At 45.1% G+C, this 14707-nt stretch overlaps 1 protein-coding gene across 3 annotated transcripts in view; it reads right to left on the bottom strand.

The window, feature by feature from the left end:
* The window catches only part of bnip2 (BCL2 interacting protein 2), a 58718-nt gene that overhangs the window by 32014 nt on the left and 11997 nt on the right, over positions 1–14707 (bottom strand). For all 3 annotated transcript variants that reach the window (XM_090230801.1, XM_090230802.1, XM_090230803.1), the window contains exons 2-4: positions 12233–12328; positions 11009–11088; positions 4721–4915 (exon numbers count right to left, since the gene is read on the bottom strand). In XM_090230801.1, coding sequence (XP_090086927.1) covers positions 4721–4915; positions 11009–11088; positions 12233–12328 — 371 coding nt within the window. The remainder of the gene's footprint in view (positions 1–4720; positions 4916–11008; positions 11089–12232; positions 12329–14707) is intronic.

Here is a 14707-nt window from a genome sequence, read left to right as displayed (position 1 = left end):
AAGTGGGTAAACCAGTAGGCAGTAAGTGGGTAAAAAGATACGCGGTAGGCAGTAAGTGGGTAAACCAGTAGGCAGTAAGTGGGTAAACCGATACGCGGTAGGCAGTAAGTGGGTAAACCAGTAGGCAGTAAGTGGGTAAAAAGATACGCGGTAGGCAGTAAGTGGGTAAACCAGTAGGCAGTAAGTGGGTAAACCGATACGCGGTAGGCAGTAAGTGGGTAAACCAGTAGGCAGTAAGTGGGTAAACCGATACGTGGTAGGCAGTAAGTGGGTAAACCAGTAGGCAGTAAGTGGGTAAAAAGATACGCGGTAGGCAGTAAGTGGGTAAACCAGTAGGCAGTAAGTGGGTAAACCGATACGCGGTAGGCAGTAAGTGGGTAACCGGTATGCGGTAGGCAGTAAGTGGGTAAACCAGTAGGCAGTAAGTGGGTAAACCGATATGCGGTAGGCAGTAAGTGGGTAAACCGGTAGGCAGTAAGTGGGTAAACCAGTAGGCAGTAAGTGGGTAAACCAATACGGGGTAGGCAGTAAGTGGGTAAACCAGTAGGCAGTAAGTGGGTAAACCAATATGCGGTAGGCAGTAAGTGGGTAAACCGGTAGGCAGTAAGTGGGTAAACCAGTAGGCAGTAAGTGGGTAAACCAGTAGGCAGTAAGTAAGTAAACCGATATGCGGTAGGCAGTAAGTAGGTAAACCAGTAGGCAGTAAGTGGGTAAACCAGTAGGCAGTAAGTGGGTAAACCAGTAAGCAGTAAGTGGGTAAACCAGTAGGCAGTAAGTGGGTAAACCGATATGCGGTAGGCAGTAAGTGGGTAAACCGATACGCGGTAGGCAGTAAGTGGGTAAACTGATATGCGGTAGGCAGTAAGTGGGTAAACCAGTAGGCAGTAAGTGGGTAAACCGATACGCGGTAGGCAGTAAGTGGGTAAACCGGTAGACAGTAAGTGGGTAAACCGGTAGGCAGTAAGTGGGTAAACCGGTAGGCAGTAAGTGGGTAAACCAGTAGGCAGTAAGTAAGTAAACCGATATGCGGTAGGCAGTAAGTGGGTAAACCAGTAGGCAGTAAGTGGGTAAACCAGTAGGCAGTAAGTGGGTAAACCAGTAAGCAGTAAGTGGGTAAACCAGTAGGCAGTAAGTGGGTAAACCGATATGTGGTAGGCAGTAAGTGGGTAAACCGATACGTGGTAGGCAGTAAGTAGGTAAACTGATATGCGGTAGGCAGTAAGTGGGTAAACCAGTAGGCAGTAAGTGGGTAAACCGATACGCGGTAGGCAGTAAGTGGGTAAACCGGTAGACAGTAAGTGGGTAAACCGATACGCGGTAGGCAGTAAGTAGGTAAACCGGTAGGCAGTAAGTGGGTAAACCGGTAGGCAGTAAGTGGGTAAACCAGTAGGCAGTAAGTGGGTAAACCAGTAGGCAGTAAGTGGGTAAACCAGTAGGCAGTAAGTGGTAAACCGGTAGGCAGTAAGTGGGTAAACCGGTAGGCAGTAAGTGGGTAAACCGGTAGGCAGTAAGTGGGTAAACCGGTAGGCAGTAAGTGGGTAAACCGGTAGGCAGTAAGTGGGTAAACCAATATGCGGTAGGCAGTAAGTGGGTAAACCGATATGCGGTAGGCAGTAAGTGGGTAAACCGATATGCGGTAGGCAGTAAGTGGGTAAACCGATATGCGGTAGGCAGTAAGTGGGTAAACCGATATGCGGTAGGCAGTAGGTGGGTAAACTGATATGCGGTAGGCAGTAGGTGGGTAAACCGATATGACTATGGAGTTAATCGGTGTAATTGTTCTATAAATAAACCGGTATTTACCTCTCCGTGGTTGCAGGATGTCTATTTTTACTAGCTCATTTATATATATTTTGCAGTGGTGTAAAGTACTTAAGTAAAAATACTTTAAAGTACTACTTAAGTAGTGTTTTGGGGTGTGTGTACTTTACTATTTATAGTTTTGACTACTTTTACTTGACTACATTCCTAAGGAAATTATGTACTTTTTACTCCATACATGTTACCTGACACCCAAAAGTACTCGATACATTTTGAATGCTTAGCAGGACAGGAAAATGGACTGATTCACGGACTTATCAAGGCAACACACGGTCTTCCCTTCTGCTTGGCGGACTCACTAAACACAAACGCATCTTTTGTCAATGATGTCTGAGTGTTGGAGTGTGCCCCTGGCTATCCATACATTTTAAAAACAAGAAAAATCTGCTTTACTTTTGATACTTAAGAATATTTTAGCAATTACATTTACTTTTGATAAAGTACACTTAGAACCGAATACTTTTAGACTTACTCAAGTAGTATTTTACTGGGTGACTTTCACTTGAGAAACTTTCTATTAAAAAGGTATGTATACTTTTACTCAAGTATGACAATTGGGTACTTTTTCCACCACTGATCTTTTGGGATATGATTATCAAGTACAGTGCATTCAGAAATTATTCAGACCCCTTGACGTTTTCCACATTGTTATGTTACAGCCTTATTTAAATTATATATTTTTTTAACTCAATTTACACACAATACCCCCATAAAGACAAAGGGAAAACAGGTTTTATGAAATTTTTGGAAATGTATTAATAAAAACACCAAAATATCTTCCTTATATAAGTATTCAGTATCCCTTTGCCATGAGACTTGAAATTGAGCTCAGGTGCATCGTTTCCATTGATCAATCTTGAGATGTTTTTACAACTGGATTGGAGTCCACCTGTGGTAAATTCAATTGATTGGACATGATTTGGAAAGGCACACACCTGTCTATATAAAGGTACCACAGTTGACAGTGTATGTCAGAGCAAAAACCAAGCCATGAGGTCGAAGGAATTGACCGTAGAGCTCCGAGACAGGATTCTGTTGAGGCACAGATCTGGGGAAGGGTACCAAGAACACTGTGGCCTCCATCATTCTTAAATGGAAGAAGTTTAGAAGCACCAAGACTCTTCCTTGAGCTGGCCACCCGGACAAACTGAGCAATTGGGGGAGAAGGGCCTTGGTCAGGGAGGTGACCAAGAATCCGATGGTAACTCTGTGGAGATGGGAGAACCTTCCAGAGGGACAACCAGCTCTGCAGCACTCCACCAATCAGGCCTTTATGGAAGAGTGGCAAGACGGAGGTCACTCCTCAGTAAAAGGCATGACAGCCCGCTTGGAGTTTGCCAAAAGGCATCTAAACGACTCTCAGACCATGAGAAACAAGTTTCTCTGGTCTGATTAAACCAAGATTGAACTCTTTGGCCTGAATGCCAAGTGTCACATGGTGGTGGCAGCCTCATGCTGTGGGGATGTTTCTCAGCGGCAGGGACTGGGAGACTAGTCAGGATTGAGGGAAAGATGAAGAGAGCAAAGTTCAGAAAGATCCTTGATGAAAACTGTCTCCAGAGCACTCAGGATCTCTGGGGTGGGGCGAAGGTTCACCTTCCAACAGAACAACGACACTAAGCACACAGCCAAGACAATGCAGGAATGGCTTCAGGACAAGTCCCTGAATGTCCTTGAGTGGCCCAGCCAGAGCCTGGACTTGAAACCGATCGGACATCTCTGGAGACCTGAAAATAACTGTGCAGCAACGCTCCCCATCCAACCTGAGAGCTTGAGATGATCTGCAAGGAAGTATGGGAGAAACTCCCCAAATACAGGTGTGCTAAGCTTGTAGCGTCATACCAAAGAAGACTTGAGGCTGTAATCACTGCCAAAGGTACTTCAACAAAAGTACAGAGTAAAGGGTCTTGATACTTATGTAAATGTAATAAAATGCATTTTTATAGAGAGGAGAGAGAGGAGTCCGTGTTGGTCTGACATATAGCACGTTTCTGTCTATTTGAGCTGGTTAGTATGTGTAGTATGTCTAACATAGCTTTTTTTATTTTTATATATATAAAAATGTTAAAAAGCTATATATTGTTTAGAAGAACTGCACTTTCTGGAGAACCGAGTTAGGAAATCTGTGGAATTAGAGTATGATGAGAAAACACAAGGATCTGGATTACATCTTCAAACTAAGGGCAACCATGGCTTACGTGACAGGGAGAAGTGTCCAACCATGATGTATATGGGTAAGATGGTCTAGCTAGCTACATTTTCAGATATTACACAATTCTAATTTTGACAAAGTTGTTTCCTTTCCAAGTTAAAGTGTGCTGTTAGCTAGCTAGCTAACGTTAGTTGGCTGGCTCGCTAGCTAACGTTAAGTGTATGATCTTATTATTCGTATCTCAGAGGCATTTGCTTGGCTAGTTAAAGCCTGATGTTAGCTAGCTACATTGAACCTGATTGGTTATGCAAGTAACCATTTCGGGTACGTTTGTAATTCAGCCATGTACTTCAGAGCACTCTCGTCTGAGTGTGCCAGAGTGCAGAATAACTGATACATTTACGAATGCTGAATAACCATTAAATATGTCCAGTGTCAGTAAACATCGACAAAATAGCGTTAACAAAATGTTGCCAGCAGCACAGTTAGTCACAAACGCCCTGGATAACATGAAAACAGCCTAACCAGCTCTGCTAGGGCAGGTAAAATGGTCAGAGTGGGGTGTTCTCTCATTTGAGTCTAGCTAGCTAGCCAATTAGCTTGGGTGCTTGACTGCTGTTGGGAGGTCAGAACGTTCGGATCACCCCTACACAAAAAGGCCAGGGTTGGGTGGCACCATACTGGAGCATTCACATTATGTTACAAGTACCTAATGTTATACAAGTACATCATGTTACAGGTCCATACCTTCCCATTCAAACTCATTACTGTTGTCAGATGGTGTGTCTATATCATCCAGGTCTAGCTCTGTACTCTCCTCCTCCAGCTCATCAGACAGCAGAGATCCTTCACTCCGATCCAGAGTCAGGCTGATGTCTGGGGCAGCCAGCTTCTTCTTAGTCTTCTTACCACCACTCAGAGCAGAATAGCCCCCTGCAGAAGCTGGGAGGGGAGAGAGAAGTTAGATATAGGCTAGCCAAGATACCTTACCCCTCAGAAGCTAGAGAAAATATATACACATTACATAGCCTGCAGAAGCTGGAGAAAATAAACTCAGCAAAAAAAGAAACGTCCCCTTTTCAGGACCCTGTCTTTCAAAGAATTCACAAATCTTCATTGTAAAGGGTGTAACACTTTTTCCCATGCTTGTTCAATTAACCATAAACAATTAATAAACATGCACCTGTGGAACGGTCGTTAAGACAATAACAGCTTACAGACGGCCTTTCTATTGACACACACAAAAAAAAAATGCCCAGGATCCCTGCTCTTCTGCGTGAACGTGCCTTAGGCATGCTGCAAGGAGGCATGAAGACTGCAGATGTGGCCAGGGCAATAAACTGCAATGTCCGTACTGTGAGACGCCTAAGACAGCGCTACAGGGAGACAGGACGGACAGCAGATCGTCCTTGCAGCGGCAGACCACATGTAACAACACCTGCACAGGATCAGTATTTCTGAACATCACACCTGCGGGACAGGTACAGGATGGCAACAACACCTGCCTGAGTTACACCAAGAACGCACAATCCCTCCATCAGTGCCCCGACTGTCCGCAATAGGCTGGGAGAAGCTGGACTGAGGGGTTGTATGCCTGTTGTAAGGCAGGTCCTCACCAGACATCACCGGCAACAACGTTGCCTATGGGCACAAACTCACCGTCACTGACAAGTCGCGGTTTTGTCTCACCAGGGTTGATGGTCGGATTCGCGTTTATCGTCAAAGGAATGAGCGTTACACCGAGGCCTGTTCTCCAGAGCGGGATCGATTTGGAGGTGGAGGGTCCGTCATGGTCTGGGGTGGTGTGTCACAGCATCATCGGACTGCACTTGTTGTCATTGCAGGCAATCTCAACGCTGTGCGTTACAGGGAAGACATCCTCCTCCCTCATGTGGTACACTTCCTGCAGGCTCATACTGACATCACCCTCCAGCTTGACAACGCTACCAGCCATACAGCTCGTTCTGTGTATGATTTCCTGCAAGGTGGGAATGTCAGTCTTCTGGCATGGCCAGCGAAGAGCCCGGATCTCAATCCCAGTGAGCACATCTGAGACCTGTTGGATCAGAGGGTGAGGGCTAGGGCCATTTCTGCCAGAAATGTCTGGAACTTTCAGGTGCCTTGGTAGAAGAGTGGGGTAACATCTCACAGCAAGAACTGGGAAATCTGGTGCAGTCCATGAGGAGATGCACTGCAGTACTTAATGCAGCTGGTGACCACACCAGATACTGACTGTTACTTTTGATTTTGACCCCCCCTTTGTTCAGGGACACCTCATTCCATTTCTGTTAGTCACATGTCTGTGGAACTGGTTCAGTTTATGTCTCAGTTGTTGAATCTTGCTATGTTCATGTAAATATTTACACATGTTAAGTTTGCTGAAAACAAACGCCTCTGACAGTGAGAGGACGTTTCTGTTTTTGCTGTTTATTTCCTGTTTAAATTTAGTTAATATTGGTCTTACTTTTTAACTCTGCATTGTTGTGAACGGGCTCATAAGTAGCATTTCACGTAAAGGTCTACACCTAACATTTGATTCAATGTATTATTTGATTACATAGCCTGCAGAAGCTGGAGATAAAATATACATGACCATAAGTATGTGGACACCTGCTGGTCAAACACCTCATTCCAAAATCATGGGCATCAATATGGAGTTGGTGCCCCCTTTGCTGCTATAACAGCCTCCACTCTTCTGGGAAGGCTTTCCACTAGATGTTGGAACATTGCTGCTGTAACAGCCTCCACTCTTCTGGGAAGGCTTTCCACTAGATGTAGGAACATTGCTGCTACAACAGCCTCCACCCTCCTGGGAAGGCTTTCCACTAGATGTTGGAACATTGCTGCTATTCCATTCAGCCACAAGAGCGTTAGTCAGGTTGGGCACTGAGTTGTTGGGCCTGCCTCGCAGTCAGCTTTCCAATTTATTCCAAAGGTGTTCGATGGGGTTGAGGTCAGGGCTCTGTGCAGGCCAGTCAAGTTATTCCACACCAATCTCAACAAAAATATTTCTTCACATTTACAAACAGTCCATTTATATTTTCCAGTGGGGATATACATCTGGGTGAGTTTTTTTTCCTCGCCCGAGTAGCCTCGTTTCACTGCCAAAAATACAATGAAACCATCTAGTGTTCAGTGAAATAACAACACAATGCCAAATACAGGAAGCCTAGTCAAATAATTAACATCCAATCACATTAACCATTACTCTCTCGCGGGAATTCCACTAACGGTCTGCATGTAGCCAAACGTAGCTGCTGCTCATTCCATTTGCTCTAAAATTGATAAAATGGTTAAAAATAAGTAAGGCCCGCGTCCATCGAGACACATACCAGCTCTACTGGTACTACTGCTACTACCAGCAGTACGACACCTGCACCTATTGATGACAAGTTGTTCTGCTTCCACGAGCACATCCAATGCTAGCATCAGTAAATCTACATTTGTTGTAGCCCAGCTAGCATGGACACTGACAGTTGTGAATCTGATGCAGCCGAAGAGCTACTGCCCCCCTTACCCAGGAAAGCCCCGAACAACAGACAGGGACATTGGACCATCGAAGAGGCACAAATATGATGAGAACTACATTGACTTGGGGTTCACTTAGATTGGGAGTAGTGCCTTTCCTCAGCCAGAGCGTTTTATATGTGCAAAAGTACTATCTCACAACTCTTGCACAGACATTTAAAAACACATGGCAATTCGAAAAATAAAAATAAACCACAGGAGTTTTTTGAGCAATAATTAAGACGACTTTCGAGTAGTAAGACATGTATAAAAGCAACAGATATCATTAGTAAGAAGGGGCTAGAAGTGTTTTATATGGTGAGCTACGGAGTGGCTAGGACACGCAATCCCCATACTATTGTGGAGGACTTAATTCTTAATTATTCCTGCTGCCGAGAATATGGCAGGGGAAAAGGTCCAAAAAACTATACAGACAAACACTGTTTCACAATGCATCAGTGACATGGCAGGAGATGTTTTGAAACAATACTTTGCATGCAAGCCAGTGAATTGGCAGGCCTGGCACAGCTCCTGGTATATGTCCGTTACGTTTATGGGGGGTTAGTTAAGGAAGACATCCTCTTCTGCAAACCACAACAACAGGAGAGGATATTTTTTTAAGTACTGGACAGCTTTGTGACATCAAATGGACATTGGTGGTCAAGATGTGTTGGTATCTGTACTGATGGGGCAAAAGCCATGACAGGGAGACATAGTGGAGTGGTAACGTGTGTGCAAGCAGTTGCTCCCAACGCCCCTTGGGTACACTGCAACAACCATCGAGAGGCTCTTGCTGCCAAGGGAATGCCTGACAGCTTGAAAGACGTTTTGGACCCTACAGTGAAAATGGTTAACTTTCTTAAAGCAAGGCCCCTGAACTCTCGTGTATTTTCTGCATTATGCACTGATATGGGCAGGGACCATGTAACACTTTTACAACATACAGAAGGTTGCGCTGGTTATCAAGGGGCAAAGTATTGACACGTATTTTGGAATTGAGAGACGAGCTTAAAGTTCTCTTTACTGACCATCATTTTCACTTGTCTGAGCGCTTGATGATGACGAGTTTCTCACAGGACTGGCCTATCCGGGTGATGTTTTCTCTTGCCTGAATGATCCGAATCTAGGATTACAGGGACTCTCCGCAACTATATTCAATGTGTAGGACAAAATTGAGGCTATGATTTAGAAGCTGGAGCTCGTTGTCTGCATTAACAAGGACAACACACAGGTCTTTCCAACAGTGTATGATTTTTGTGTGCAAATGAACTCAAGCTTACAGACATGTCAAATGTGATACAGCGAAGCACCTGGGCGAGTTGGGTGCGCAATTACGCAGGTACTTTCCCAAAACGGATGACACAACAACTGGATTCGTTATCCCTTTCCTGCCCTGCCTCCAGTACACTTACCGATATCTGGACAAGAGAGCCTCATCAAAATTGCAACAAGTGGTTCTGTGAAAATTGAATTTAAATCAGAAGCCACTGGCAGATTTCTGGATTAGGCTGCGCTCAGAGTATCCTGCCTTGGCAGATCGTGCTGCTAAAACACTGATGCCCTTTGCAACCACGTACCTATGCGAGAGTGGATTCTCGGCCCTCACTAGCATAAAAACTAAATACAGGCACAGACTGTGTGTGGAAAATTATTTAAGACAGACTCTCTCCAATACAACCCAACATTGTAGAGTTATCTGCATCCTTTCAAGCACACCCTTCTCATTAACCTGTGGTGAGTTATTCACAATTTTCTATGAACAAATAAGGATTTATAAGCAAAATTATTGATTATTATTATATTATTATTTGTGCCCGGGTCCTATAAGAGCTCTTTGTCACTTCCCACGAGCCGGGTTGTGACAAAAACTCACTCATTCTAATATTTAATGAATGTATCATATAGTGTGTGTGTGGCAGGCTTACAATGACGGCAAAAAACAACATTTGAGAGTGTGCTGACCCTGGTGCTAGAGGGGGTACACTGACCCTGGTGCTAGAGGGGGTACGCTGACCCTGGTGCTAGAGGGGGTACAGCTGACCCTGGTGCTAGAGGGGGTACAGCTGGCCCTGGTGCTAGAGGGGGTACAGCTGACCCTGGTGCTAGAGGGGGTACAGCTGGCCCTGGTGCTAGAGGGGGTACAGCTGACCCTGGTGCTAGAGGGGGTACAGCTGACCCTGGTGCTAGAGGGGGTACGCAGCTGGAGGTTGAATGTTTGAAGGGGTACGGGACTATAAAAAGTTTGGGAACCACTGCTCTCCGGACGAACAGTTCTTGTGCTGATGTTGCTTCCACAGGCAGTTTGGAACTTGGTAGTGAGTGTTGCAACCAAGGACAGGCGAGTTTCATTTGAAGGGCTGGCCACATACAATATATAAACAAAAATATATACACATTACATAGCCTGTAGAAAATATACACACATTACATAGCCTGTAGAGCTGGAGATGAGATATAGGCCTGACATCACATACATTAGCTTGAAGAGGCTGGGATACGGCACATAACCTAGAGATGTGGCGGCACATAACCTAGAGATGTGGCGGCACATAACCTAGAGATGTGGCGGCACATAACCTAGAGATGTGGCGGCACATAACCTAGAGATGAGGCGGCACATAACCTAGAGATGAGGCGGCACATAACCTAGAGATGAGGCGGCACATAACCTAGAGATGAGGCGGCACATAACCTAGAGATGAGGCGGCACATAACCTAGAGATGAGGCGGCACATAACCTAGTGATGTGGCGGCACATAACCTAGAGATGAGGCGGCACATAACCTAGTGATGTGGCGGCACATAACCTAGTGATGTGGCGGCACATAACCTAGAGATGAGGCGGCACATAACCTAGAGATGAGGCGGCACATAACCTAGTGATGTGGCGGCACATAACCTAGTGATGTAGCAGCACATAACCTAGTGATGTAGCAGCACATAACCTAGTGATGTAGCAGCACATAACCTAGTGATGAGGCAGCACATAACCTAGTGATGAGGCAGCACATAACCTAGTGATGTGGCAGCACATAACCTAGTGATGTGGCAGCACATAACCTAGTGATGTGGCAGCACATAACCTAGTGATGTGGCAGCACATAACCTAGAGATGTAGCAGCACATAACCTAGAGATGTAGCAGCACATAACCTAGTGATGAGGCAGCACATAACCTAGTGATGTGGCAGCACATAACCTAGTGATGTGGCAGCACATAACCTAGAGATGTAGCAGCACATAACCTAGTGATGAGGCAGCACATAACCTAGAGATGTGGCAGCACATAACCTAGAGATGTGGCAGCACATAACCTAGAGATGTAGCAGCACATAACCTAGTGATGAGGCAGCACATAACCTAGTGATGTGGCAGCACATAACCTAGAGATGTAGCAGCACATAACCTAGTGATGAGGCAGCACATAACCTAGTGATGTGGCAGCACAGCCAAATGATGACATGAACAACATGCAACATCTGAGGTTTGGCAGATACTGATGAGCAGAGATACTGAATGGCTTTCTTACCAGACTGTCCTTCTCCAGAGGGTCCAGTGAAGAGATCTTCACCCAGCTGAATGTCCTCCTCTTCCTCCTCAGGTAGGGGCCTACAGACACACAACAGGTCATATATAACCCTTGCCCCGCACACAACAACAGTAGAGGATATAGCTGCTATTACCACTACTAACTGCTCGTTCAGTGTTGAAAGCATTATAATAACATATACACTACAAGTATGTGGACACCCCTTCAAATTAGTGGATTTGTCTAGCATTGGGAGTATAATGGCCTTACTGAAGAGCTCGTGACTTTTCAAATGTATACCCTGGTCAACTGTGTTGTTATTGTGGAAACGTCTAGCAGCAACAACGGCTCAGCCGCAAAGTAGTAGGCCTCACAAGCTCACAGAATGGGACCGCCGAGTGCTGAAGCGTGTAGCGTGTAAAAACCCTCCGTCCTCGGTTGCAACACTCACTTCAGTGTTCCAAACTGCCTCTGGAAGCAACGGCAGTACAATAACGTTTTGTCGCCCTTTAGTTCCAGTGAAGGGAAATCTTAACGCTACAGCATACAATGATGACCTTCTAGACAATTTTGTGCTTCCAACTTAGTGGAAGGCCCTTTCATATTTCAGCATGACAATGCCACAGTGCACAAAGCGAGGTCAATACATAAATGGTTTGTTGAGATCGGTGTGGAAGAACTTGACTGGCCTGCACAGAGCCCTGACCTCAACCCCATCAAACACCTTTGGGATGAATTGGAACGCTGACTGCGAGCTAGTCCTAATCATCCCAACGTCAGTGCCTCACTAATGCTCTGGTGGCTGAATGGAAGCAAGTCCACCTGCAGCAATGTTCCAACATCTAGTGGAAAGCCTTCCCAGAAGAGTGGATGCTGTTATAGCAGCAATGTTCCAACATCTAGTGGAAAGCCTTCCCAGAAGAGTGGAGGCTGTTATAGCAGCAATGTTCCAACATCTAGTGGAAAGCCTTCCCAGAAGACTAGAGGTTGTTATAGCAACAAAGAAGGGACCAACTCCATATTAATGGCCATGATTTTGGAATTATATGTTGGACGAGCAGGTGGCCACATACTTTTGGTCATGTAGTGTGCAAGACTACTACCCAGAAAAGAGAATACTACCTGGAGATCAGAGGGTTTATGAGTATTGACTGAGGTGCCTCTAATTACCACAGCTCAAGTCAGGTTGTTAGGTATGCCTGGTTGTCGGAAGACGCGTGTTACCTGGGGAAGTCCTCGTCCTGCCACTCCTCTTTAAGTTCCACCCCCTCCATGCGGAGACGAGCCTCTGTGGTCGCAACAGACTCCTGGCGCTCCAGACTGCAGAGAGAGAGACAGGTCAGTTTAATGCTACAGACTGCAGAGAGAGACAGGTCAGTTTAATGTTACAGACTGCAGAGAGAGAGACAGGTCAGAACAGTTTAATGCTACAGACTGCAGAGAGAGAGAGACAGGTCAGAACAGTTTAGTGTTACAGACTGCAGAGTCAAAGCAGTTTAATGCTACAGACTGCAGAGAGAGAGAGAGAGAGAGAGAGAGAGAGAGAGAAAGAGACAGGTCAAAACAGTTTAATGCTACAGACTACAGAGAGAGAGAGAGAGAGAGAGAGAGAGAGAGAGAGAGAGAGACAGGTCAAAACAGTTTAATGCTACAGACTACAGAGAGAGAGAGAGAGAGACAGGTCAAAACAGTTTAATGCTACAGACTGCAGAGAGAGAGAGGCAGGTCAGAACAGTTTAATGATACAGACTGCAGAGAGAGAGAGACAGGTCAGAACAGTTTAATGATACAGACTGCAGAGAGAGAGAGACAGGTCAGAACAGTTTAATGCTACAGACTGCAGAGAGAGAGAGACAGACAAGTCAAAACAGTTTAATGTTACAGACTGCAGAGAGAGAGACAGGTCAGAACAGTTTAGTGTTACAGACTGCAGAGAGAGAGAGAGGCAGGTCAAAACAGTTTAATGCTACAGACTGCAGAGAGACAGAACAGTTTAATGTTACAGACTGCAGGGAGACAGTCAGAACAGTTTGTTCCAGACCACAGAGAGAGACAGTCAGAACAGTTTGTTCCAGACTGCAGAGAGAAAGTCAGAACAGTTTGTTCCAGACCACAGAGAGAGACAGTCAGAACAGTTTAATGTTACAGACTGCAGAGAGACAGAACAGTTTAATGCTACAGACTGCAGGGAGACAGAACAGTTTAATGCTACAGACTGCAGAGAAAGAGTGGCAGAACAGTTTAATGCTACAGACTGCAGAGAGACAGTCAGAACAGTTTAATGCTACAGACTGCAGAGAGACAGTCAGAACAGTTTAATGCTACAGACTGCAGAGAGACAGTCAGAACAGTTTAATGTTCCAGACTGCAGGGAGAGTCAGAACAGTTTGTTCCAGACCACAGAGAGAGACAGAACAGTTTGTTCCAGACCACAGAGAGAGACAGAACAGTTTGTTCCAGACCACAGAGAGAGACAGTCAGAACAGTTTAATGTTACAGACTGCAGGGAGAGAAAGCGGGTCATCATGTTTTAGAAAGGAAGCACACCAGTACTATGAACGGTTCCAGACTGCAGGATAAGACACAGGTCATCCCAGTTGAATATCCTTTCAAAAGACCTCTCTGTGTTCCAGTCAGTGAACAGCAGCAAGCCAAGGAGTCAGAGATAATCTGACACAGAAAGCGGAACAAGACAATCATTTATCTGTACTGTGACTGGTAGCTCAATATCCTAGACATGACGGCAGTTCTCAGTTCATCCTACAACAGACGGAAATAAGAGATCCTCCACCCAACTGCCGCAACTGACCCTCAATAGATGGTTTGTGTACTTGGCTGTGCGTGTGGCTGTGTGCGTGTGGCTCTGCGTGTGGCCATGCTAATGCTAATCAAAAGTATTCATACAGTCTGAGTAAAAATGTATTAAAATACCATTTTATTCTCACATCTACACACAATACCCCATAAAGAAAAAGTGAAAACATGTTTTTTTTATGTTTGCAAATGTATTGAAAATGACAGAAATATCTCATTTACATAAGTATTGACACCCCTGAGTCGATACATTGTAGAAACACCTTTGGCAGTGATTACAGCTGTGAGTCTTTCCTGGGGAAGTCTAAGAGCTTTGCACACCTGGATTGTGCAATATTTGCCCATTATTCCTTTTCGAATTCTTCAAGCTCAGTCAAATTGGTTGTTGATCATTGCTAGACAACCATTTTTCAGGTCTTGCCATAGATTTAAGTCGGACACTTATGAACACTCAGACTCTTCTTGGTAAGCAACTCCTTTGTATGCATCGCGGAAGTTAGAGTAGCAATGATCCAGAATACTCTGATAAAATTTAGGGAGCCTTGTTTTCAGATTAGCTTTGTTAAAATCCCCAGCTACAATAAATGCAGCCTCAGGATAGTCCAATGAAGTTCTTTCAGGGCCGTCGAGGTGTCTGCTTGAGGGGGATATACACAGGTGTGATTATGATCAAAGAGAATTCTCTTGGTAGATAATGCGGTCGGCATTTGATTGTGAGCAATTCTAGGTCAGGTGAACAAAAGGACTTGAGTTCCTGTATGTTGTTATGATCACACCACGACTCGTTAATCATAAGGCATACACCCCCGCCCTTCTTCTTACCAGAGGGATGTTTGTTTCTGACGGCACGATGCGTGAAGAAGCCAGGTGGATGTACCGACTCTG

This window comes from Oncorhynchus mykiss, chromosome 4 (genome assembly GCF_057628025.1).
Source record: "Oncorhynchus mykiss isolate SJ-2025 chromosome 4, ASM5762802v1, whole genome shotgun sequence".
In the NCBI taxonomy this organism is placed as follows: Eukaryota; Metazoa; Chordata; class Actinopteri; order Salmoniformes; family Salmonidae; genus Oncorhynchus; species Oncorhynchus mykiss.
The sequence above is the reverse complement of the archived record's forward strand: the minus strand, read 5'-3'. Positions and strand labels throughout refer to the sequence as shown.